This window comes from Ranitomeya variabilis, chromosome 8 (genome assembly GCF_051348905.1).
Source record: "Ranitomeya variabilis isolate aRanVar5 chromosome 8, aRanVar5.hap1, whole genome shotgun sequence".
In the NCBI taxonomy this organism is placed as follows: domain Eukaryota; kingdom Metazoa; phylum Chordata; class Amphibia; order Anura; family Dendrobatidae; genus Ranitomeya; species Ranitomeya variabilis.
Window position 1 is genome coordinate 92,342,558 of NC_135239.1, and position 23,126 is coordinate 92,365,683.

The 23,126-nt window shown below is 45.6% G+C and overlaps 1 protein-coding gene across 2 annotated transcripts in view; it reads right to left on the minus strand.

Annotated features, from left to right (window-relative positions):
- CFH (complement factor H) overlaps positions 1–23,126 on the minus strand; it is a 919,877-nt gene that overhangs the window by 557,450 nt on the left and 339,301 nt on the right. For both annotated transcript variants that reach the window (XM_077276558.1, XM_077276556.1), the window contains exon 8: positions 10,357–10,542. In XM_077276558.1, the coding sequence (XP_077132673.1) occupies positions 10,357–10,542 (186 nt within the window). The remainder of the gene's footprint in view (positions 1–10,356; positions 10,543–23,126) is intronic.

Below are 23,126 nucleotides of genomic sequence, written 5' to 3' on the forward strand. Positions count from 1 at the left end.
CTATATTTTCCTCTGCCAGGATTAGTTAGTCCTCCGGCCGGCGCTGGGCGTCTAGGGATAAAACGCAGGCTACGCTACCCGGCTACTGTTAGTTGTGCGGCAGGTTTAGTTCATGGTCAGTTTAGTTTCCATCCTTCCAAGAGCTAGTTCTTATGTTTGCTGGGGCTATGTTCTCTTGCCATTGAGAACCATAACAGTTTGACCGGCCAAAAAAGGGTTAAATTAATTAACAGAGAAAGGAGAGAAAAGAGAAGTCTGCTGAAGATTTTTTTTTTTTTTTTCCTCAGTTCTGAGTGTGCTTGTTATTGAATCTCTTGCAAGTCTGCCTATATTGCAGCCTTTCTCTCTCTCTCTCCTTCTAAATCCTGGAATGGCTCTGTGTTCACCTGTTTAAAATGGATATTCAGAGTTTAGCTGCAGGTTTGAATAATCTCACCACGAAAGTTCAAAATTTACAAGATTTTGTTGTTCATGTTCCTATATCTGAACCTAGAATTCCTTTGCCTGAATTTTTCTCGGGGAATAGATCTTGCTTTCAAAATTTCAAAAATAATTGCAAGTTGTTTTTGTCCCTGAAATCTCGCTCTGCTGGAGATCCTGCTCAGCAGGTCAGGATTGTGATTTCCTTGCTCCGGGGCGACCCTCAGGATTGGGCTTTTGCATTGGCTCCAGGGGACCCTGCGTTGCTCAATGTGGATGCGTTTTTTCTGGCCTTGGGGTTGCTTTATGAGGAACCTCAGTTAGAACTTCAGGCGGAAAAGGCCTTGATGTCCCTATCTCAGGGGCAAGACGAAGCTGAAGTATACTGCCAGAAATTCCGTAAATGGGCTGTGCTTACTCAGTGGAATGAGTGCGCCCTGGCGGCGAATTTCAGAGAGGGTCTCTCTGATGCCATTAAGGATGTTATGGTGGGGTTCCCTGTGCCTGCGGGTCTGAATGAGTCCATGACAATGGCTATCCAGATCGATAGGCATCTGCGGGAGCGCAAACCTGTGCACCATTTGGCGGTATCTACTGAGAAGACGCCAGAGAATATGCAATGTGATAGAATTCTGTCCAGAAGTGAACGGCAGAATTTTAGACGAAAAAATGGGTTGTGCTTCTATTGCGGTGATTCAACTCATGTTATATCAGCATGCTCTAAGCGTACTAAGAAGCTTGATAAGTCTGTTTCAATTGGCACTTTACAGTCTAAGTTTATTCTTTCTGTGACCCTGATTTGTTCTTTATCATCTATTATTGCGGACGCCTATGTCGACTCTGGCGCCGCTTTGAGTCTTATGGATTGGTCCTTTGCCAAACGCTGTGGGTATGATTTGGAGCCTCTTGAAACTCCTATACCCCTGAAGGGGATTGACTCCACCCCATTGGCTAGCAATAAACCACAATACTGGACACAAGTAACTATGCGGATTAATCCGGATCACCAGGAGATTATTCGCTTTCTTGTGCTGTATAACCTACATGATGTGTTGGTGCTTGGATTGCCATGGCTGCAATCTCATAACCCAGTCCTTGACTGGAAAGCTATGTCTGTGTTAAGCTGGGGATGTAAGGGGACGCATGGGGACATACCTGTGGTTTCCATTTCATCATCTATTCCCTCTGAGATTCCTGAATTCTTGACTGAATATCGTGACGTTTTTGAAGAACCTAAGCTTGGTTCATTACCTCCGCACCGGGAGTGCGATTGTGCCATAGATTTGATTCCGGGTAGTAAATACCCTAAGGGTCGTTTATTTAATCTGTCTGTGCCTGAGCATGCTGCTATGCGGGAATATATAAAGGAGTCCTTGGAAAAGGGACATATTCGTCCTTCGTCATCTCCCTTAGGAGCCGGTTTTTTCTTTGTGGCTAAGAAAGATGGCTCTTTGAGGCCGTGCATTGATTATCGGCTTTTGAATAAAATCACGGTTAAATATCAATATCCGTTGCCACTGCTGACTGATTTGTTTGCTCGCATAAAGGGGGCCAAGTGGTTCTCTAAGATAGATCTCCGTGGGGCGTATAATTTGGTGCGAATTAAGCAGGGGGATGAGTGGAAAACCGCATTTAATACGCCCGAGGGCCACTTTGAGTATTTGGTGATGCCTTTTGGTCTTTCAAATGCCCCTTCAGTCTTTCAGTCCTTTATGCATGACATTTTCCATGATTATTTGGATAAATTTATGATTGTGTATCTGGATGATATTTTGATTTTTTCGGATGACTGGGACTCTCATGTCCAGCAGGTCAGGAGGGTTTTTCAGGTTTTGCGGTCTAATTCCTTGTGTGTGAAGGGTTCTAAGTGTGTTTTTGGGGTTCAAAAGATTTCCTTTTTGGGATATATTTTTTCCCCCTCTTCCATCGAGATGGATCCTGTCAAGGTTCAGGCTATTTGTGATTGGACGCAACCCTCTTCTCTTAAGAGTCTTCAGAAATTTTTGGGCTTTGCTAACTTTTATCGTCGATTTATTGCTGGTTTTTCTGATGTTGTTAAGCCATTGACTGATTTGACTAAGAAGGGTGCTGATGTTGCTGATTGGTCCCCTGCTGCTGTGGAGGCCTTTCGGGAGCTTAAGCGCCGCTTTTCTTCCGCCCCTGTGTTGCGTCAGCCTGATGTTGCTCTTCCTTTTCAGGTTGAGGTCGACGCTTCTGAAATCGGAGCTGGGGCGGTTTTGTCGCAGAGAAGTTCCGATTGCTCCGTGATGAGACCTTGTGCTTTTTTCTCGCGTAAATTTTCGCCCGCCGAGCGGAATTATGATGTTGGGAATCGGGAGCTTTTGGCCATGAAGTGGGCTTTTGAGGAGTGGCGTCATTGGCTTGAGGGGGCTAGACATCAGGTGGTGGTATTGACTGACCACAAAAATCTAATTTATCTTGAGTCCGCCAGACGCCTGAATCCTAGACAGGCGCGCTGGTCGTTGTTTTTCTCTCGGTTTAATTTTGTGGTGTCCTACCTGCCGGGTTCTAAGAATGTTAAGGCGGATGCCCTTTCTAGGAGTTTTGAGCCTGACTCCCCTGGTAATTCTGAACCTACAGGTATCCTTAAGGATGGAGTGATATTGTCTGCCGTTTCTCCAGACCTGCGGCGGGCCTTGCAGGAGTTTCAGGCGGATAGACCTGATCGTTGCCCACCTGGTAGACTGTTTGTTCCTGATGATTGGACCAGTAAAGTCATTTCTGAGGTTCATTATTCTGCATTGGCAGGTCATCCTGGAATCTTTGGTACCAGGGATTTGGTGGCAAGGTCCTTCTGGTGGCCTTCCCTGTCTCGAGATGTGCGAGGCTTCGTGCAGTCTTGTGACGTTTGCGCTCGGGCCAAGCCTTGTTGTTCTCGGGCTAGTGGATTGTTGTTGCCCTTGCCTATCCCGAAGAGGCCCTGGATGCACATCTCGATGGATTTTATTTCGGATCTTCCTGTTTCTCAGAAGATGTCTGTCATCTGGGTGGTGAGTGATCGTTTCTCTAAGATGGTCCATTTGGTTCCCCTGCCTAAGTTGCCTTCTTCTTCCGAGTTGGTTCCTCTGTTTTTTCAAAATGTGGTCCGTTTGCATGGTATTCCGGAGAATATCGTTTCTGACAGAGGTACCCAATTCGTGTCTAGATTTTGGCGAGCATTCTGTGCTAGGATGGGCATAGATTTGTCTTTCTCGTCTGCTTTCCATCCTCAGACTAATGGCCAGACCGAGCGGACGAATCAGACCTTGGAGACATATTTGAGGTGTTTTGTGTCTGCAGATCAGGATGATTGGGTTGCTTTTCTGCCTTTAGCGGAGTTTGCCCTCAATAATCGGGCCAGCTCTGCCACCTTGGTGTCTCCCTTTTTCTGTAATTCGGGGTTTCATCCTCGATTTTCTTCTGGTCAGGTGGAATCTTCGGATTGTCCTGGAGTGGATGCTGTGGTGGAGAGGTTGCATCAGATTTGGGGGCAGGTAGTGGACAATTTGAAGTTGTCCCAGGAGAAGACTCAGCTTTTTGCCAACCGCCGGCGTCGGGTTGGTCCTCGGCTTTGTGTTGGGGACTTGGTGTGGTTGTCTTCTCGTTTTGTCCCTATGAGGGTTTCTTCTCCCAAGTTTAAGCCTCGGTTCATCGGCCCGTACAAGATATTGGAGATTCTTAACCCTGTGTCCTTCCTTTTGGACCTCCCTGCATCTTTTTCTATTCATAATGTTTTTCATCGGTCATTATTGCGCAGGTATGAGATACCGGTTGTGCCTTCCGTTGAGCCTCCTGCTCCGGTGTTGGTTGAGGGCGAGTTGGAGTACGTTGTGGAAAAAATCTTGGACTCCCGTGTTTCCAGACGGAAACTCCAGTATCTGGTCAAATGGAAGGGATACGGTCAGGAGGATAATTCTTGGGTGACTGCCTCTGATGTTCATGCCTCCGATTTGGTCCGTGCCTTTCATAGGGCTCATCCTGATCGCCCTGGTGGTTCTGGTGAGGGTTCGGTGACCCCTCCTTGAGGGGGGGGTACTGTTGTGAAATTGGATTTTGGGCTCCCCCTGTGGCCACTGGTGGAATTGAACTGGTGTGCATCATCCTCTCTGTTCACCTGTTTCCATCAGGATGTGGGAGTCGCTATTTAGCCTTGCTCCTCTGTCACTTCCATGCCGGTCAACATTGTAATCAGAAGCCTTTCTGTGCATGTTCCTGCTGCTAGACAACTCCCAGCTAAGTTGGACTTTAGTCCTTGTTTGTTTTTGCATTTTGTTCCAGTTCACAGCTGTAGTTTTGTTTCTGTGTCTGGAAAGCTCTTGTGATCTGAAATTGCCACTCTGATGTTATGAGTTAATACTAGAGTCTTAAAGTAATTTCAGGATGGTGTCTTGATAGGGTTTTCAGCTGACCATGAAAGTGCCCTTTCTGTTTTCCTGCTATCTAGTAAGCGGACCTCAATTTTGCTAAACCTATTTTCATACTACGTTTGTCATTTCATCTAAAATCACCGCCAATATTTGTGGGGGCCTCTGTCTGCCTTTCGGGGAAATTTCTCTAGAGGTGAGCCAGGACTATATTTTCCTCTGCCAGGATTAGTTAGTCCTCCGGCCGGCGCTGGGCGTCTAGGGATAAAACGCAGGCTACGCTACCCGGCTACTGTTAGTTGTGCGGCAGGTTTAGTTCATGGTCAGTTTAGTTTCCATCCTTCCAAGAGCTAGTTCTTATGTTTGCTGGGGCTATGTTCTCTTGCCATTGAGAACCATAACAGTGTTGCCTGGTTCCAACCCAGTCAGCTTTCTGATCTAACTTCCTGCCTAACCCCCAGTTTTACCAGACTGTGAGGAGTGGCCTAATGAATAGTACCCTTAGCTCCCCCTGGAGGCCAGACTGTGAAATGTATTGGTGTCTGTGATACCTGGTCAGATGAACTCCTTCAGTGCCATCAGACGTACCATAGCTCCCCATAGTGGCGGAGCCACAGTACTGCAACGACCAGGACTCTGGGGCGCTGCAAAATGAAGGCACGCGTTAGATGCGGCGGCTGGGTGAGCGCACGGAGATGTGAAAAAGAAAAAAAGAAAAGGAAGGCACGGGTTAGACATGGCGGATGGGTGAGCGCACGGAGATGTGAAAAAAAAGAAAATGGCAGGCACAAGAGCTTTGATAAGTGAACCGCGTCACTTATCAAAGATCGGCGGCTGCTGGGTGTGCGCACAGGTGTGGTGAAAAAAAAAGAAAAATGGCTGGCACAAGCTCTGATAAGTGAACTGCATCACTTATCAAAGTTTGGCGGCTGCCGGATGGGTATTCGGAATTGGGCAAAGGAGGCTGATGAAAAAAAGCGAGCACGAGTGTTGATCAGTGAACTGCATCACCAATCAACGCTTGGCGGCTGCTAAACGTGCACACGGAGGTGGCGCAAAGAGGGATGGAGGGGGGTAAAAAAGAGGGGGAAAGGGGAAGGGGGGATGGGGGGGTGAAGAGAGATCAGGTAGGGGCTGATAACACTTATGTTTGTAGTCTCTCTTCTTTCTTCTGTCTTCTTTCTTCGGTCTTCTTTCTTTCTTTTCTAATGCACTGATGCAGGGATTGTGGTGTTACAGGCTTCTGTAGCACCACAAGGCCCAGCAAGACTAGATCTGGCTGTGTGACCACTCTGTAGGAGTCCTCAGCTAGAGTGGGGATCCCTGCAGAGCAGTCAGACAAGTCACCTGCAGGTGACAGACAGGTCACAGAGCGGTTACACCACTGCTGTGAGCTGTCATTGGTGGGATTGAATGATAACATCGATTCCACCAATCCCTGCTGGCGCTGGTGACCATGGCAACTGCCTAGGATCCCTCCGATCCTAGGCAGGTCACAGCCGGGTCACCAGCAAGGGCACACAGTGGTCACAACATGACCACCACTGTGCCCTGTGATTGGCGCTATCGTCGATAGCATCGATCACGCTAATCAGCTCCTGCAGGCCCTGCTGGGCCTACATTAGGCTCTGGTCTACAATCGGTGTTATTGCAGCACCGATCCAGGCCGATACAGCAGGGCACAATGTGGTAATACCACCGCTGTGCCCTGTGATTGGCGCGAACGATACGATCGGCGATCGTGCCAATCTGGGGGGGGGGGGTTTGCAGGTGCCTGGCATTGCCAGGCACCGGCCCTAGGATCGAGTACATTGATACTCGATCCTAGCCTGGGACCTCATTGTTTCAGCCAATCTGATTGGCTGAAACAATGAGAAATGCTGTGATTGGCTGTTCAGAATTGACAGCGATCGAGGGGCCTGGGGGGGCGGAGCCAGGCCCTGGGATGCCGACGCCATCTTCCTCCAGGAAATTTAATGCGATCACCGTGACTTAAGTCGCGATGTCGCATTAAACAGTATGACGTACTATCCTGTCACTGGGAATTAAGTGCCAGGTCACCTTGACGGGATAGTACGTCATATGGGATCAAGGGGTTAACGACCTGTGAGCTCTCACTATTTCTATGTGGAAGGGGTCCTCTTGGGACATTATTTTAGAGAATATCTCTATCAGAGTCAGAGACAGAGCTTCAGCTGCGACTGATTCAGGGATGCCCTTTATCCTCAGGTTATTCCTTCTTTCTCTATTTTCACGGTCTTCAAGAATAGAATATATTTGGTTGATATGACCTCCTTGACTCTGTGAGCAGGCTATAACAGCATTGGATTGTTGGAATAAGATAGAGTTGGAGGCCTCGAGCGCATCTACCCTATGGCCTATTTGTGAAATTTCTTACTTGATGTCAGACAAGTCTTTAACAACCGGTTCTAGAGATTTAGCGAGTATCCTTTTTATAAAGGACCTGGATACGGGCTGTTCTCCCATGGTTCTGCTATCTTCCATTTCACTTTCCATTGCAGAGTCAGAGTCACTAGGAGAGTGTAAGCCCATGGACGGTGGGGATTTGGACATGGATGAAACGTTTTTTGCTTGCTTTTTTTAAGAAATTTATTCATGCCCATTTGGGTTAGGGGAGCATTAGATCTAGAAGTAGCTCCTGAGGCTCTATTGCCAATCTTGACCATTGTGAGACGCTCAAATTCAGCCACATCCAGTAATTATCTTGGCACCAAACACAGTCCCTCAGTGCATGCAGTCACAGAAAAAATTACATTTTTAGAGGATGAGAAAGCAGAAAGAGTCCTCTTTTACTTTCTGAAGTATTTTTGGGTGCAATTCTGTAACAGACCACTAGATATCCCTGTTATCCCAGAGATAGTTCTGATCATGAAAAAATATGCCCAAAACACCATGTCTGCGAATTGAGATACTGAATTGGCTTTTATCCTAAGTCATATTGCAAGACTCATTAAAGCGTTGATTGTGACTTGTAGCATCGCTACTTTCAACTTGGCGCTATAGAGTTAAAGTCCTCTTTTTCCCTGAAGAGGCAATTTGCACATAAAAAAATATGGCAATTCCTAATTCCTTTCTCTGCTAACTTTGGAGCTTTTGTAGTAGTCTAAAAGCACAGTGAATCAGAGAAATTAAAGAGGAAGCTGAGGAGGAGCTTCCAGGAATATTGGCCAATTAGTTGGAGAGCCTTCCTAGTATGTTTTAGTACTTCATGCAATGCAGGGTGTCTTATTTCCTGCCCCCACCGGTCCCCTCTGTCTCCACTCTTTTAATTCTGTTTGGTCCCCTTTTCCTGATTCTTTATGTTTTTTTGTTTATAAACTCCTTCCTGGGCAGTAGTGGCTTTTGTGAGGTGGCCCTGTGCTTCCTGATGAAGTTTGATCTCACCGCTCCGGCCCTCAGCGCTCTGGTGCACTGTTCAATATGGCGTCGGCAAGAGGCGGGAAAACTCTGAGCACCGCCGCCACAGCTTCAGATCCAGCCCACCTGTATCCCATCCTGGGCGACAGATGGAGGGGAGCACGGAGGGAAAACACCATGTTCCACATAGGTGAGTAATTGCAGCGCATCGACTGCTGGCAGGAGCTTCTCTGCTCATTCAGAGGAGCAGGGGAGGCGAGGTAGAGGAGCTGGAGGCGCGCAGGAGAAGCCCTGCACTGTTTAGTGTACCAGAGCTGGGAGCCGAAGGGGGGTCGTCGGGAGGAGACGGATCTAGCCCGAGCAGGCAGGAAGGGGGAGGGACATCCCGTTGGATGATACCTCCGTGGTGTATATCACTATCTCTGGTTCGCTGTCAGAAACAGCTCCCTACGTCGAGAAGATGGCGCCTGTCTTCTCCCAGTCAGGTCCCCACAGTCTATCCCACAGCTCAGCCAGAGACATTATGGGGTCACTTTTCATTGCCAGCTTCACCCCAAAGGGTGCAGGATGGGTTCAACCTGGTCCTGGGGATCAGCTTGTATCAAGGTGTTCACTTTTTTCTGTGGTATGCTCTGGGTTTTGTAGGAGCTCTTGTCAGCCATGTCTTATCCCGAGAGCAGCCAGGCCACGCCCCCAGGTTACTATTAGTATACTACACACAAATAGCCTGACAGATTCCCTTTAAATTGCTTTAGTTAATTAGACAGCATAGAAACAGCAAGTCAATTGCAAACTTGCATATTTTTATCTGTAGAATGTAAGCCCACAAGGGCAAAGTCCTCTCCCCTCTGTACCAGTCTGTCATTGTTAGTTGGTTTACTGTAAGTGATATTTGTATTTTGATGTAACCCTGTCTCATGCACAGCACCATGGAATTAATGGTGCTATAAAAATAAATAATAATAATAATAATAATAAATAATCTGCTGCCATTTTCCTGCAATAAGAGAGCTTTTAGCTTTCTTAGTCTGCACATAGTTTTCATGGAACTTGGACACTAGTACCCTTTCAGGACCAGGCCAATTGTGGACAGTAGCTACATTCCAGAAGAGAGGTTAACTCCTAACATACTAGCTGCATCTTTCCAGGCTTTTGCTTTGTACACTCCAGTCTGCTGCTCACTTTCTTCCCCCTCCTTCTCAACTTATGACAGTCTGCTGCTATAAATCTTACAAAACCATTAGCCCTTGCAGCTTTCAGAGCAGGTCTCCTGATGACAGCTTTCTGCTCTTACTGTCCGGAACAATGTGCTTGTTTAATGATGGATGTGTTACAGCAGAACTTGTGTTGAGCTTTATAGGTCTACTAATACTATAGCTCTGTTATTCACAAGAACTGTCACTCAAGAAAGTGTGCCCGCCCTACCAGAAACCAGGAAAAAGGGAAACTGGTAGGACTATGCATTGCTCTTATCTGCTCAAGTGACAACTTGAAAATATCCCTTTAATCGTGAGTTCCAGACACTCATGGGTAAAGTGCTTTGTTAACAAAAAATGAATGCACAACTACACTACACAATTAACATAGGGAAGCTACACTGTAGTGCATCATGGAAGGCATTTATAGTATTTTGAATATTTGACAACGTATTAATATTTCATTTAATTTCTATGGATAACAAAAGGCTGTACAATTTTCCAATGTACTTTCATATCAGTCAATCAATTAATCAGTTTTATATTGGTCTTCATTAGGCCTCGTTCTAATGCTGAGTATTTGGTGAGTTTTTTTACTTAAGTATTTGTAAGCCAAAACCAGGAGTGGGATATTCAGAGGAAAAGTATAATAGAAAAACGTCACCATCACCACTTCTGCATTTTTCTCACACTCCTGGTTTGGGCTTACAGACAATGATGTAGACGACCAGCTGGTTTGGAGTGAAATTTTCTAGTTCTCTGATAACTGACAGCATTTGAATGATCACCATCTCATGAGCATGGGTGTTATTAGGTCTCGGAACTGACCGTATATTGATACTTTATAAAAGATAATGATTTCATAAAGAAAGTGTAAAAGAAATTTATACAACTTTTAATTCTACAATGAAGCTTAATTGCTTTAAACCAAAATATATATTTATGTTCAAAATAATCTTTTATTTTCAAGAGAGGTAGCAAACTGGACAAATTCTTACGTAAACATTTTGGTTCAGGATTCCATCCAAAGTTAGTACATTCTGTTCTCCCCCAGTATTCTCTCCGTACTAGTGACAGATAATTGGTATTACACGTATATTGTATAGTACTTCTAGGACTCCTTGGAAAATAGTAATTGTAGTAAAGCTCTCCATTTTTAATATCAGGTTCATCACATTTTTTACCTGCAGAAACAAAGCGGAAAAAAGAGAAAATGTAGGTGTAAGGATGAAAAAGGTCTGACAACACCTGCTATTAAAGGGAACCTGTCACCCCCAAAATGGCTGGTGAGGTAAGCTCACCGGCATCAGGGGCTTATCTACAGCATTCTGTAATGCTGTGGATAAGCCGCCGATGTTACCTGAAAGAGGAGAAAAAGACGTTAGATTATACTCACTCAGGGGCGGTCCCGTTGCGGTCTGGTCGAATGGGTGTCTCCGGTCCGCTCCGGCGCCTCCCATCTTCATTCCATGACATCCTCTTCGGGTCTTTACACCGCGGCTCCAGCGCAGGCGTACTTTGCCTGCCCTGTTGAGGGCAGCGCAAAGTACTGCAGTGCGCAGGGGCCGGGCCTCAACAGGGCAGGCAAAGTACGCCTGCGCCGGAGCCGCGGCGTAAAGACCCGAAGAGGACGTCATGGAATGAAGATGGGAGGCGCCGGAGCGGACCGGAGACGCCCATCTGACCGGACCTCAACGGGACCGCCCCTGGGTGAGTATAATCTAACCTCTTTTTCTTCTCTTTCAGGATACATCGGGGGCTTATCTACAGCATTACAGAATGCTGTAGATAAGCCCCTGATGCCGGCGAGCTCACCTCACCAGCCATTTTGGGGGTAACAGGTTCCCTTTAACTAACAAAATCTACGAGTAACTCAAGGGAAGAAATGGCTGACAATGCGAAGAAAATGTGATCCTGATTGCCCATCCAAGATACTTGCAATATTTGATAACCTTAATGAATAAGAACTGTAACTATTTTAGAATCTTATTGAAATATGAAATGTAAGGGTATGTGCACAACAATCGCTGCAGGTTTCACGTTGTGTACTTATGTTAAATTAAACCCACACGGTCCAGATGTCATAGTATAGTGGATAGGATTTCAAGAATTCCCATGCCCACTATGCGTCCACAGATGCCTGCAGATTACCCGCGAGACTGACAAGTGGCGCGTCTATTCAGACCACAGCAAGTCAATTTCTCATAAGGAGATGAAAGTCTCTGCGTGAGAAATTTCATCAATAGAATGTATTGAACATGGTGAATCCGCTTGGTTCAGTGAACACATGCGGATTCACCTGCATTCAAAAGATGGCAGCGCTTTGGATGCAGTGAACATGCGCTGCGTCCAAAGAGATGCTAATTACTAATCACGTGCACCTGGCCTCAAAGGATGGGAATAAATGTTTATTTTATAAATGTTATTTTTGCAGTTTTTTAAACCACTTAATCACACCAATTCACCATTTTACTGACCTGAGGTGTAAGAAAATAATGACTCCAAACAGGCAAAAAATGCAGTGGGTTGTTAATTGTACACATACAGTGGTGTGAAAAAGTGTATGCCCCCTTCCTGATTTCCCATTCTTGTGCAATTTTGTCACACTTAAATGTTCCAGATCACAAAAAAAAAAAAAAATTTGACAAACATAACACTATTAAACACATACTGCAGTTTATAAATGAAGGTCTTTATTATTAAGGGAAAAAGAAATCCAAACCTACAGGGCCCTGTGTGAAAAAGTGATTGCTCACCCCTTAAAACAGAAATGAACTGGGGCTTATCACATCTTTGGGAAGCGGAGCTCAAATTCCATAGCCACACTGAGGCCTGATTACTGCCACACCTGTTCTCAAAGAAATCACTTAAATAGAATCTGCCTGACAAAGTGAAGTAGACCAAAAGATCCTTAAAAGCTAGATATAATGCCGCGATCCAAATACGTTTTGGAAAAAATGAGCAACAAAGTAATTGTGATATATCAGTCTGGAAAAGGTTATAAAGCCATTTTTAAAGTTTTGGAACTCCAGTGAACCACAGTGAGAGCCATTATCCAAAAATGCAAAAACATAGGATAATGATGAAAATTCGCAGGAGTGGTTGGCTGACTAAAATTACCCCAAGCAACTAGTCATCCAAGAATTTTCAAAATACCCAACTACAACATCTAAAGATTTGCAGGCCTCACTTGACTCAGTTAAGGTCAGTGTTCATGACTACACCATAAAAAGAGACTGGGCACAAATGGCCTACATGGCAGAATTCCAAGATGAAAACCACTACTAGTACTGAGCAATAAGAACATAAAGGCTCATCTCATTTTTGCCAGAAAACATCTTGGTGATCCCCAACACTTTTGGGACATTACTCTGTGGACTGACGAAGCACAAGTTGAACTTTTTGGAAGGTGTATGTTGCTCCATTACATCTGGTGTAGAAGTAACAAAGAACTTCAGAAAGGTAACATGATACCCACAGTATAATATGGCAGCAGTAGTGTGATGGTCTGAGGCTGTTTTGCTGCTTCAGGACCTAGAAGACTTGCTAGGGTAAATGGAACCATGAATCCTACTCTCTACTAGAGATAAGTGAACCTTTCAAGGTTCTGTTCGGTTAGATTTGCAGAACGGACCTCTGTTCACCGAACAGTTCGTCGAACGTACCCGAACCCCATTTGACTCAATAGGAGGCAAAACCAAATTTATAGACAACACCTTAGTGGGTGACAAAAAGCTTCCAAAACAGATGGGTCATGCATGAGGTATCAGGGTCTGTCCCAGCATTTACAGCTTGGAATTAAAGTTTTAATGAGGACCTGGTGGTTAAGAGAGCTGTGTAAGCCTTCTTTGCTGGGAGACCTCACACCTCATGCAACACCTCCATTTTTTTAAACCAACCACACTCATATGGCAAAAACATGAGTTTTATAGACTACTATTGATAGAAAAATGTAAGAATAGTAACACAGCTAGTTGACTGATCAATTGACCCACAGTAGAACCTGTTATACTGCCACACAAGCAATCAGCCAAGGGCCATGCATTATGTTTCATGTTCTGTCCCAGCAGTTACTGCTTGGAATTGAAGTTTCAGTTGAGATGAGGTGGATGAGGGACCAGTGTGAGAATGCTGTGCTGGGAGCCCTGATACCTCATGCAACATCTTATACATTAATTTTTATCAGCCACACTCAGGTGGCCCAAATATCAGCTTGGAATGCCACAAATATTATAAAAATTTAATGATAGTAACACAGCTAATTGACTGAAAGTAATTGCTGGCCTACTTGTATGTGAATTCTACTGCTACAGGCAACACACATGAACGAGACCCAACTTGGAGTACAAATATTCCCCAAAATTGTTGACACACACCATTAAGGTGTTATCAATTTCACAGAGTAGAATATTATAATTGCTCTGTTTTTTTTTTTTAAACTTCATTTACTGTCTACTCAACTCCCTTTCTTTGGCAGCTTCACAGCGGTATTGTTATTTATTGTTTTAGTGCCATTTACTGTATGTGAAAAGGATATATAGAATAAAAGCAAGTACGATAATCTTAAACAAAACAAGTCACCGAGTGCTACTCGAGGAGAGAGGACCCTGCCCATGAGGGATCACAGTCTACAAAGGATGGGTTTTACAATAGGTGAGGATAGAGCTGCAGCGGTATGGTGGAGCAATGATTAGTGTAGTTGGCATGCTGGTAAGAAGAGGTATTTCTTCAGGGTCCTTTTGAAGGATCCCATGGAATGCAAGAGTATGATATGTTGAGGGACACAGTTCCAGAGGATCTGTGAGGATCTACGTGAGAAATCTGGTATGCGATTGTGGGAAGAGCAGATAAAAGGGCAGTAGAGAAGGAGATCTTGTGACTATCGGAGGTTTTGGGCATGTAAGTATCAGGAGACTAGGTCACAGATGTATGGAGGAGAAAGGTTTTGGATCGCTTTATATGCCAAACTTAGGGTTCAGAACCGGAGTCTCTGGGCAATGGGAAGCCAGTGCAGGGATTTACAGAGGGGAGAAGTTGAGGAATAGTGGGGTGACAGGTGGATTAATCGAGCAACAGAGTTTAGGATAGATTGGATGGGTGTGATAGTATTACAAGCCACCGAGCAGGAAGATGCAGTAGTCGAGGTAGGAGATGATGAGGATATGCACTAATGTTTTTGAAGATTCATGGTTGAGGAATCTGCAGATTCGGAAGATATTTTTGAGTTGGACTTGGCAGGAAACGGAAATGGCTTGGATCTTAGATTTGAAGGAAAGATCATTGTCTAGCCATTGATTTTGATGGATAGGTCAGTTGGGGGATTAAATGAGATGGTGGAAAGATGATGACTTTGGTTTTATCCATGTTACATTTTAGAAACCTAGCAGAGAAGATGAAATAGATGACTGAGATTGTGGGGTTCTGGTAAGTAATGAGGAGATATCAGGTCCAGAGAGGTAGATCTGTGTAATAGTAGAAGTGATACAGAAAGCCGTGAGACTCCATGAGCTGTCCCAGGACAAAGATGTAGATGGAGTAGAGCAGGGGTCCTAAAAATGAATCTTGGAGGCACTGACAGATAGGGGGTAAGATGAGGAGCTGGTGTGTGAGTGGGAAACACTAAATGTACTGTCTGATAGGTATGAGGAGGTACAAGATAGGGCCAAGTCTGTGATGCCAAGAGATTAAAGAGTTTGTAGTAATAGGGAATGGTCCACTATGTTGAAGGCAGATGACAGGTCCAGGAGGAGGAGGACAAAGTAGTGTTGCTTAGATTTGGGGGTTAGTTAGTAGGTCGTTGTTGACGTTAATTATGGCAGTTTAAGTGAAAAGGTGCTGTCGAAAGCAAGCCAGGTTGTAAGCGGTCAAACAGGGAGCATGAGGATAGATTTAAGGATAGTTCAAAATGGACGTGTTATTCCACTAGTTTGAGGCATAGGGGATAAGTGATAGCAATACACAATGAATGGGTCAAGGGAGGACTTTTTGAGGATGGGTGTGATTGAGGTATGTTTGAAGCATGAGGGGAAGACAACAGTGGTTAGTGACAGGTTGAAGTGGTGGGTTAGTTTTGTGATAAAGACTGTTTTTCACAGGTGATGAGACATGATTTGTAGAGTAAAGAGGAAAATTGATCTTCCATGCTAGAGAAGTTGGTTTTGCAGGAGGAGAGTTGAGTAGTTATCAGGAGGGGCTGTGGAGACTTTAGACAAAAGTTTTGCCTTATGTTGTCAATCATCTTTGAGATTAAAGTATGAGGCAAAGACTTCAGCTGAGATGAGTGGATAGGTAGGGGTAGCTGGGGGATGAGGAGAGAATTGAAAGTACTTAATAGCTGTTTAGATTCTGAGACAGGGATGATATAAGAAATAAAAAGTAATTTATTTTGCTGCACTGACAAACAGCAATTTGATAACTTCTGTTACTGTATGAGCTACTTAACTCCCATTCTTTGGCAGCCATACATGGGTATGCCTTGTAGATGAAGGAAGGAGTTTTTTCCAGTGGATGGCAAGTTCTGCATAAAGTGACCCCTCATCCTCTTCCTCCACCTTTGCATCACACACAATACAGTCCTCATAAGTGTCATCCCAATTACCCTTGTTTCCCCCCACGTCACAACTCTCCAACCGCCCAACTGACTGTGTGGTACCACAGATGGGAAAGTCTTCAGAGCTGTTTGCACATTCTATTCCATGGCCATCAAAGTTCTGCTTCAAAGATTCACAGACTCAAGAGGAGGAAAACATCTGCACCAATGGGCAACATTTTCTTGCAGTTGGAACCTGGGCTGGATGAAGTAGGGTCAGAGAAGAATGCAAACAAATCTTGCCAAATCAGACAAGGTGATTTTCTGGACTTGTTTTCTCAACTTTGACTCTCATAGTTGTGGTCTACCTATGATGTCAATTACAGGCCTCTCATCTTTTTAAGTGGGAGAACTTGCCCAATTGGTGGCTGTAGTTTTTGAGAACTAAACCACTGCACACCAAGGGATGGTAAACTAAAACACTAGACACAAAGGTTTCACTATACAGCAAATTTTGGAATTCACAAGGATTGTGGGACAAAGCTCTGCATGTAACCCTTCCTTCAGTGCTTCTGCCTCCTCCACCTCTTGTAGGTACTCTACCTGTGCCCTCAACCTCTCCCTTAATGAGACACACTTTTCAACAGTGCAGAGAATATCCCCCACCCAGCATCAGACCGGATCACCTTGGGCCCACCAGAAAAAATCATTCTTGGGGCCTACTACACACTAATATCAGGGTATAATATAAGGTAGTACACGTCTTAATTATGTAGCAGCAGTTGGGGTAGCCCCCTCATAGAATATAAAGTAGCCCCCCTCATAGAATATCATGTAGCCTCCCTCATGGAATATAATGCAGCCCCCCTGATAGGGTATAATACAGCACCCCATAAATTATAATACAACCCCACATAAGGTATAATGCAGCCCCCCATAGAATATAATGTAGCACCCTCATATGGCATAATGGAGCACCCCTCATATAGTATAATGCAGCCCCCTCAGAGTATAATGCAGCTCGCTTATAAGGCAGTCCCCATAGAATGTACTATAGCCCCCTCATAAGTCATAATACAGATCCCATCACATAGTATGTTGTAGCCCCCTGAGAAAATAATGCAGCCCAGCACAGAAGTATAATGTAGCCCCCTCATAGCGTGTAATGCAGCTCTCCTCCACCATCATCATTGTTCTCCCCCTCCACCGCCATCATTGCACTCACCACCTCCATCCTTGCCTTCTCCCCCACCACCCCATAATTGCCCATTCCAAAACCTCCATCATTGCCTCCCCCATCACCATCATCATTGTCCTTTCCACCACAACCATCATTTCTCTCACCCCCACCACCACATCATTGCCCATTCCACCACCTCCATCATTGCCTTCTCCCCATCACCCACATCATTGCCAATCTTCAATACACACGGTCCACCATGCAGAGATGACACCTGCTGCTTGGTAATGGCAGACAGTATATCGGTACTCGGTATGTAAGGAAGCGAACCATGTTGTGTCACAGGGCCACATTACCGCAGAGTGAACGCTAGTATTGGGTCACAGTGTTAGGTGTCGAGTTCCTGCTTCTGCACAGGGAAAATCTCGAACCATCGCCTCTGCGGACTACCATTCTTCTCCAGCTGCAGTGGAATATGCTCAGCGGAGACATCGGTCCCAGTGTCTAGCTTAGGCTGACACTGGACGACTGGTTACTACTGCCCTTCCAGGTTCTGTCCTTGTAGCCAGCAATGTTCAGCAGTGATCAGGTCTTTCTGCGACTAAGTCCTGCTTTTCCCTTACTGAGCATGCCCACGGGATGACCTCCCATTGGAGGTCGGGGGTCACAAGCTCAGGTCCGGTTGCGGCTCCTTTTGGTCCATCTGGAAGGTGTTGTAGCACTGCCGCTATAAAAGCTCGGCCATGCGCTAGTGTACACTTGTGAACCTGTGTGTGTTGATGAGAGAAAGTCACTCTTTAATTATCCCCTCCCTTGTGTTTGACTGCTCGCTAAAGGTGGATGATTGCTATCTATCGCCTGACTTTGTTATCAACACTTGAACACACAAAACAGCATCTATTTGCTGTGACTGCCAGTGTGGCGCCGTGTGCTATCACAGTGCTTTCCCTACCCAAGCCTGGCTGGTTAGTGGCATCCGCCCGAGCGGCACCGCACGCTGTTATGGTTCTCAATGGCAAGAGAACATAGCCCAGCAAACATAAGAACTAGCTCTTGGAAGGATGGAAACTAAACTGACCATGAACTAAACCTGCCGCACAAGTAACGGTAGCCGGGTAGCGTAGCCTGCGTTTTATCCCTAGACGCCCAGCGCCGGCCGGAGGACTAACTAATCCTGGCAGAGGAAAATATAGTCCTGGCTCACCTCTAGAGAAAATTCCCCGAAAGGCAGACAGAGGCCCCCACAAATATTGGCGGTGATTTTAGATGAAATGACAAACGTAGTATGAAAATAGGTATAGCAAAATTGAGGTCCGCTTACTAAATAGCAGGAAGACAGAAAGGACACTTTCATGGTCAGCTAAAAACACTATCAAAACACCATCCTGAAATTACTTTAAGACTCTAGTATTAACTCATAACATCAGAGTGGCAATTTCAGATCACAAGAGCTTTCCAGACACAGAAACGAAACTACAGCTGTGAGCTGGAACAAAATGCAAAAACAAACAAGGACAAAAGTCCAACTTAGCTGGAAGTTGTCTAGCAGCAGGAACATGCACAGAAAGGCTTCTGATTACAATGTTGACCGGCATGGAAGTGACAGAGGAGCAAGGTTAAATAGCGACTCCCACATCCTGATGTGAACAGGTGAACAGAGGGGATGATGCACACAAGTTCAATTCCACCAGTGGCCACCGGGGGAGCCCAAAATCCAATTTCACAACAGTACCCCCCCCTCAAGGAGGGGGCACCGAACCCTCACCAGAACCACCAGGGCGATCAGGATGAGCCCTATGAAAGGCACGGACCAGATCGGAGGCATGAACATCAGAGGCAGTCACCCAAGAATTATCCTCCTGACCGTATCCCTTCCATTTGACCAGATACTGGAGTTTCCGTCTGGAAACACGGGAGTCCAAGATTTTTTCCACAACGTACTCCAACTCGCCCTCAACCAACACCGGAGCAGGAGGCTCAACGGAAGGCACAACCGGTACCTCATACCTGCGCAACAATGACCGATGAAAAACATTATGAATAGAAAAAGATGCAGGGAGGTCCAAACGGAAGGACACAGGGTTAAGAATCTCCAATATCTTGTACGGGCCGATGAACCGAGGCTTAAACTTAGGAGAAGAAACCCTCATAGGGACAAAACGAGAAGACAACCACACCAAGTCCCCGACACAAAGCCGAGGACCAACCCGACGCCGGCGGTTGGCAAAAAGCTGAGTCTTCTCCTGGGACAACCCCAAATTGTCCACCACCTGCCCCCAAATCTGATGCAACCTCTCCACCACAGCATCCACTCCAGGACAATCCGAAGATTCCACCTGACCGGAGGAAAATCGAGGATGAAACCCCGAATTACAGAAAAAAGGAGACACCAAGGTGGCAGAGCTGGCCCGATTATTGAGGGCAAACTCCGCTAAAGGCAAAAAAGCAACCCAATCATCCTGATCTGCAGACACAAAACACCTCAAATATGTCTCCAAAGTCTGATTCGTCCGCTCGGTCTGGCCATTAGTCTGAGGATGGAAAGCAGACGAGAAAGACAAATCTATGCCCATCCTAGCACAGAATGCCCGCCAAAATCTAGACACGAATTGGGTTCCTCTGTCAGAAACGATATTCTCCGGAATACCATGCAAACGAACCACATTTTGAAAAAACAGAGGAACCAACTCGGAAGAAGAAGGCAACTTAGGCAGGGGAACCAAATGGACCATCTTAGAGAAACGGTCACACACCACCCAGATGACAGACATCTTCTGAGAAACAGGAAGATCCGAAATAAAATCCATCGAGATGTGCGTCCAAGGCCTCTTCGGGATAGGCAAGGGCAACAACAATCCACTAGCCCGAGAACAACAAGGCTTGGCCCGAGCACAAACGTCACAAGACTGCACAAAGCCTCGTACATCTCGTGACAGGGAAGGCCACCAGAAGGACCTTGCCACCAAATCCCTGGTACCAAAGATTCCAGGATGACCTGCCAATGCAGAAGAATGAACCTCAGAAATGACTCTACTGGTCCAATCATCAGGAACAAACAGTCTACCAGGTGGGCAACGATCAGGTCTATCCGCCTGAAACTCCTGCAAGGCCCGCCGCAGGTCTGGAGAAACGGCAGACAATATCACTCCATCCTTAAGGATACCTGTAGGTTCAGAATTACCGGGGGAGTCAGGCTCAAAACTCCTAGAAAGGGCATCCGCCTTAACATTCTTAGAACCCGGTAGGTATGACACCACAAAATTAAACCGAGAGAAAAACAACGACCAGCGCGCCTGTCTAGGATTCAGGCGTCTGGCGGACTCAAGATAAATTAAATTTTTGTGGTCGGTCAATACCACCACCTGATGTCTAGCCCCCTCAAGCCAATGACGCCACTCCTCAAAAGCCCACTTCATGGCCAAAAGCTCCCGATTCCCAATATCATAATTCCGCTCGGCGGGCGAAAATTTACGAGAAAAAAAAGCACAAGGTTTCATCACGGAGCAGTCGGAACTTCTTTGCGACAAAACCGCCCCAGCTCCGATTTCAGAAGCGTCGACCTCAACCTGAAAAGGAAGAGCAACATCAGGCTGACGCAACACAGGGGCGGAAGAAAAGCGGCGCTTAAGCTCCCGAAAGGCCTCCACAGCAGCAGGGGACCAATCAGCAACATCAGCACCCTTCTTAGTCAAATCAGTCAATGGTTTAACAACATCAGAAAAACCAGCAATAAATCGACGATAAAAGTTAGCAAAGCCCAAAAATTTCTGAAGACTCTTAAGAGAAGAGGGTTGCGTCCAATCACAAATAGCCTGAACCTTGACAGGATCCATCTCGATGGAAGAGGGGGAAAAAATGTATCCCAAGAAGGAAATCTTTTGAACCCCAAAAACGCACTTAGAACCCTTCACACACAAGGAATTAGACCGCAAAACCTGAAAAACCCTCCTGACCTGCTGGACATGAGAGTCCCAGTCATCCGAAAAAATCAGAATATCATCCAGATACACGATCATAAATTTATCCAAATAATCACGGAAAATGTCATGCATAAAGGACTGAAAGACTGAAGGGGCATTTGAAAGGCCAAAAGGCATCACCAAATACTCAAAGTGGCCCTCGGGCGTATTAAATGCGGTTTTCCACTCATCCCCCTGCTTAATTCGCACCAAATTATACGCCCCACGGAGATCTATCTTAGAGAACCACTTGGCCCCCTTTATGCGAGCAAACAAATCAGTCAGCAGTGGCAACGGATACTGATATTTAACCGTGATTTTATTCAAAAGCCGATAATCAATGCACGGCCTCAAAGAGCCATCTTTCTTAGCCACAAAGAAAAAACCGGCTCCTAAGGGAGATGACGAAGGACGAATATGTCCCTTTTCCAAGGACTCCTTTATATATTCTCGCATAGCAGCATGTTCAGGCACAGACAGATTAAATAAACGACCCTTAGGGTATTTACTACCCGGAATCAAATTTATGGCACAATCGCACTCCCGGTGCGGAGGTAATGAACCAAGCTTAGGTTCTTCAAAAACGTCACGATAGTCAGACAAGAATTCAGGAATCTCAGAGGGAATAGATGACGAAATGGAAACCAAAGGTACGTCCCCATGCATCCCCTTACATCCCCAGCTTAACACAGACATAGCTTTCCAGTCAAGGACTGGGTTATGAGATTGCAGCCATGGCAATCCAAGCACCAACACATCATGTAGATTATACAGCACAAGAAAGCGAATAATCTCCTGATGATCCGGATTAATTCGCATAGTTACTTGTGTCCAGTATTGTGGTTTATTACTAGCCAATGGGGTAGAGTCAATCCCCTTCAGAGGTATAGGAGTTTCAAGAGGCTCTAAATCATACCCACAGCGTTTGGCAAAGGACCAATCCATAAGACTCAAAGCGGCGCCAGAGTCGACATAGGCATCCGCGGTAATAGATGATAAAGAACAAATCAGGGTCACAGATAGAATAAACTTAGACTGAAAAGTGCCAATTGAAACTGACTTATCAAGCTTCTTAGTACGCTTAGAGCATGCTGATATAACATGAGTTGAATCACCACAATAAAAGCACAACCCATTTTTTCGTCTAAAATTCTGCCGTTCACTTCTGGACAGAATTCTATCACATTGCATATTCTCTGACGTCTTCTCAGTAGACACCGCCAAATGGTGCACAGGTTTGCGCTCCCGCAGACGTCTATCGATCTGGATAGCCATTGTCATGGACTCATTCAGACCCGCAGGCACAGGGAACCCCACCATAACATCCTTAATGGCATCAGAGAGACCCTCTCTGAAATTCGCCGCCAGGGCGCACTCATTCCACTGAGTAAGCACAGACCATTTACGGAATTTTTGGCAGTATATTTCAACTTCATCTTGCCCCTGAGATAGGGACATCAAGGCTTTTTCTGCCTGAAGCTCTAAATGAGGTTCCTCATAAAGCAACCCTAAGGCCAGAAAAAACGCATCCACATTGAGCAACGCAGGATCCCCTGGAGCCAATGCAAAAGCCCAATCTTGAGGGTCGCCCCGGAGCAAGGAAATCACAATCCTGACCTGCTGTGCAGGATCTCCAGCAGAGCGAGATTTCAGGGACAAAATGTTGTGAATTTGCTTTTTGGCTCCCTCTAGTGGTTACTAGTTTTTTGACTCTGGTTTTTCTGTCATTCCTTTTTTCCGCACCTGGGTCGTTAGTTAGGGGTGTTGCTATATAAGCTCCCTGGACCTTCAGTTCAATGCCTGGCAACGTAGTTATCAGAGCTAATCTGCTGTGCTCTTGTCTACTGATCCTGGTTCCGGTTATATCAGCTAAGTCTGCTATTTTGCTTTTTGCTATTTGTTTTGTTTTGTATTTTGTCCAGCTTTTTCCAAATCTGTATCCTGATCTTTGCTGGAAGCTCTAGGGGGCTGGTGTTCTCCCCCCGAACCGTTAGACGGTTCGGGGGTTCTTGAATTTCCAGTGTGGATTTTGATAGGGTTTTTGTTGACCATATAAGTTACCTTTCTTTATTCTGCTATTAGTAAGCGGGCCTCTCTGTG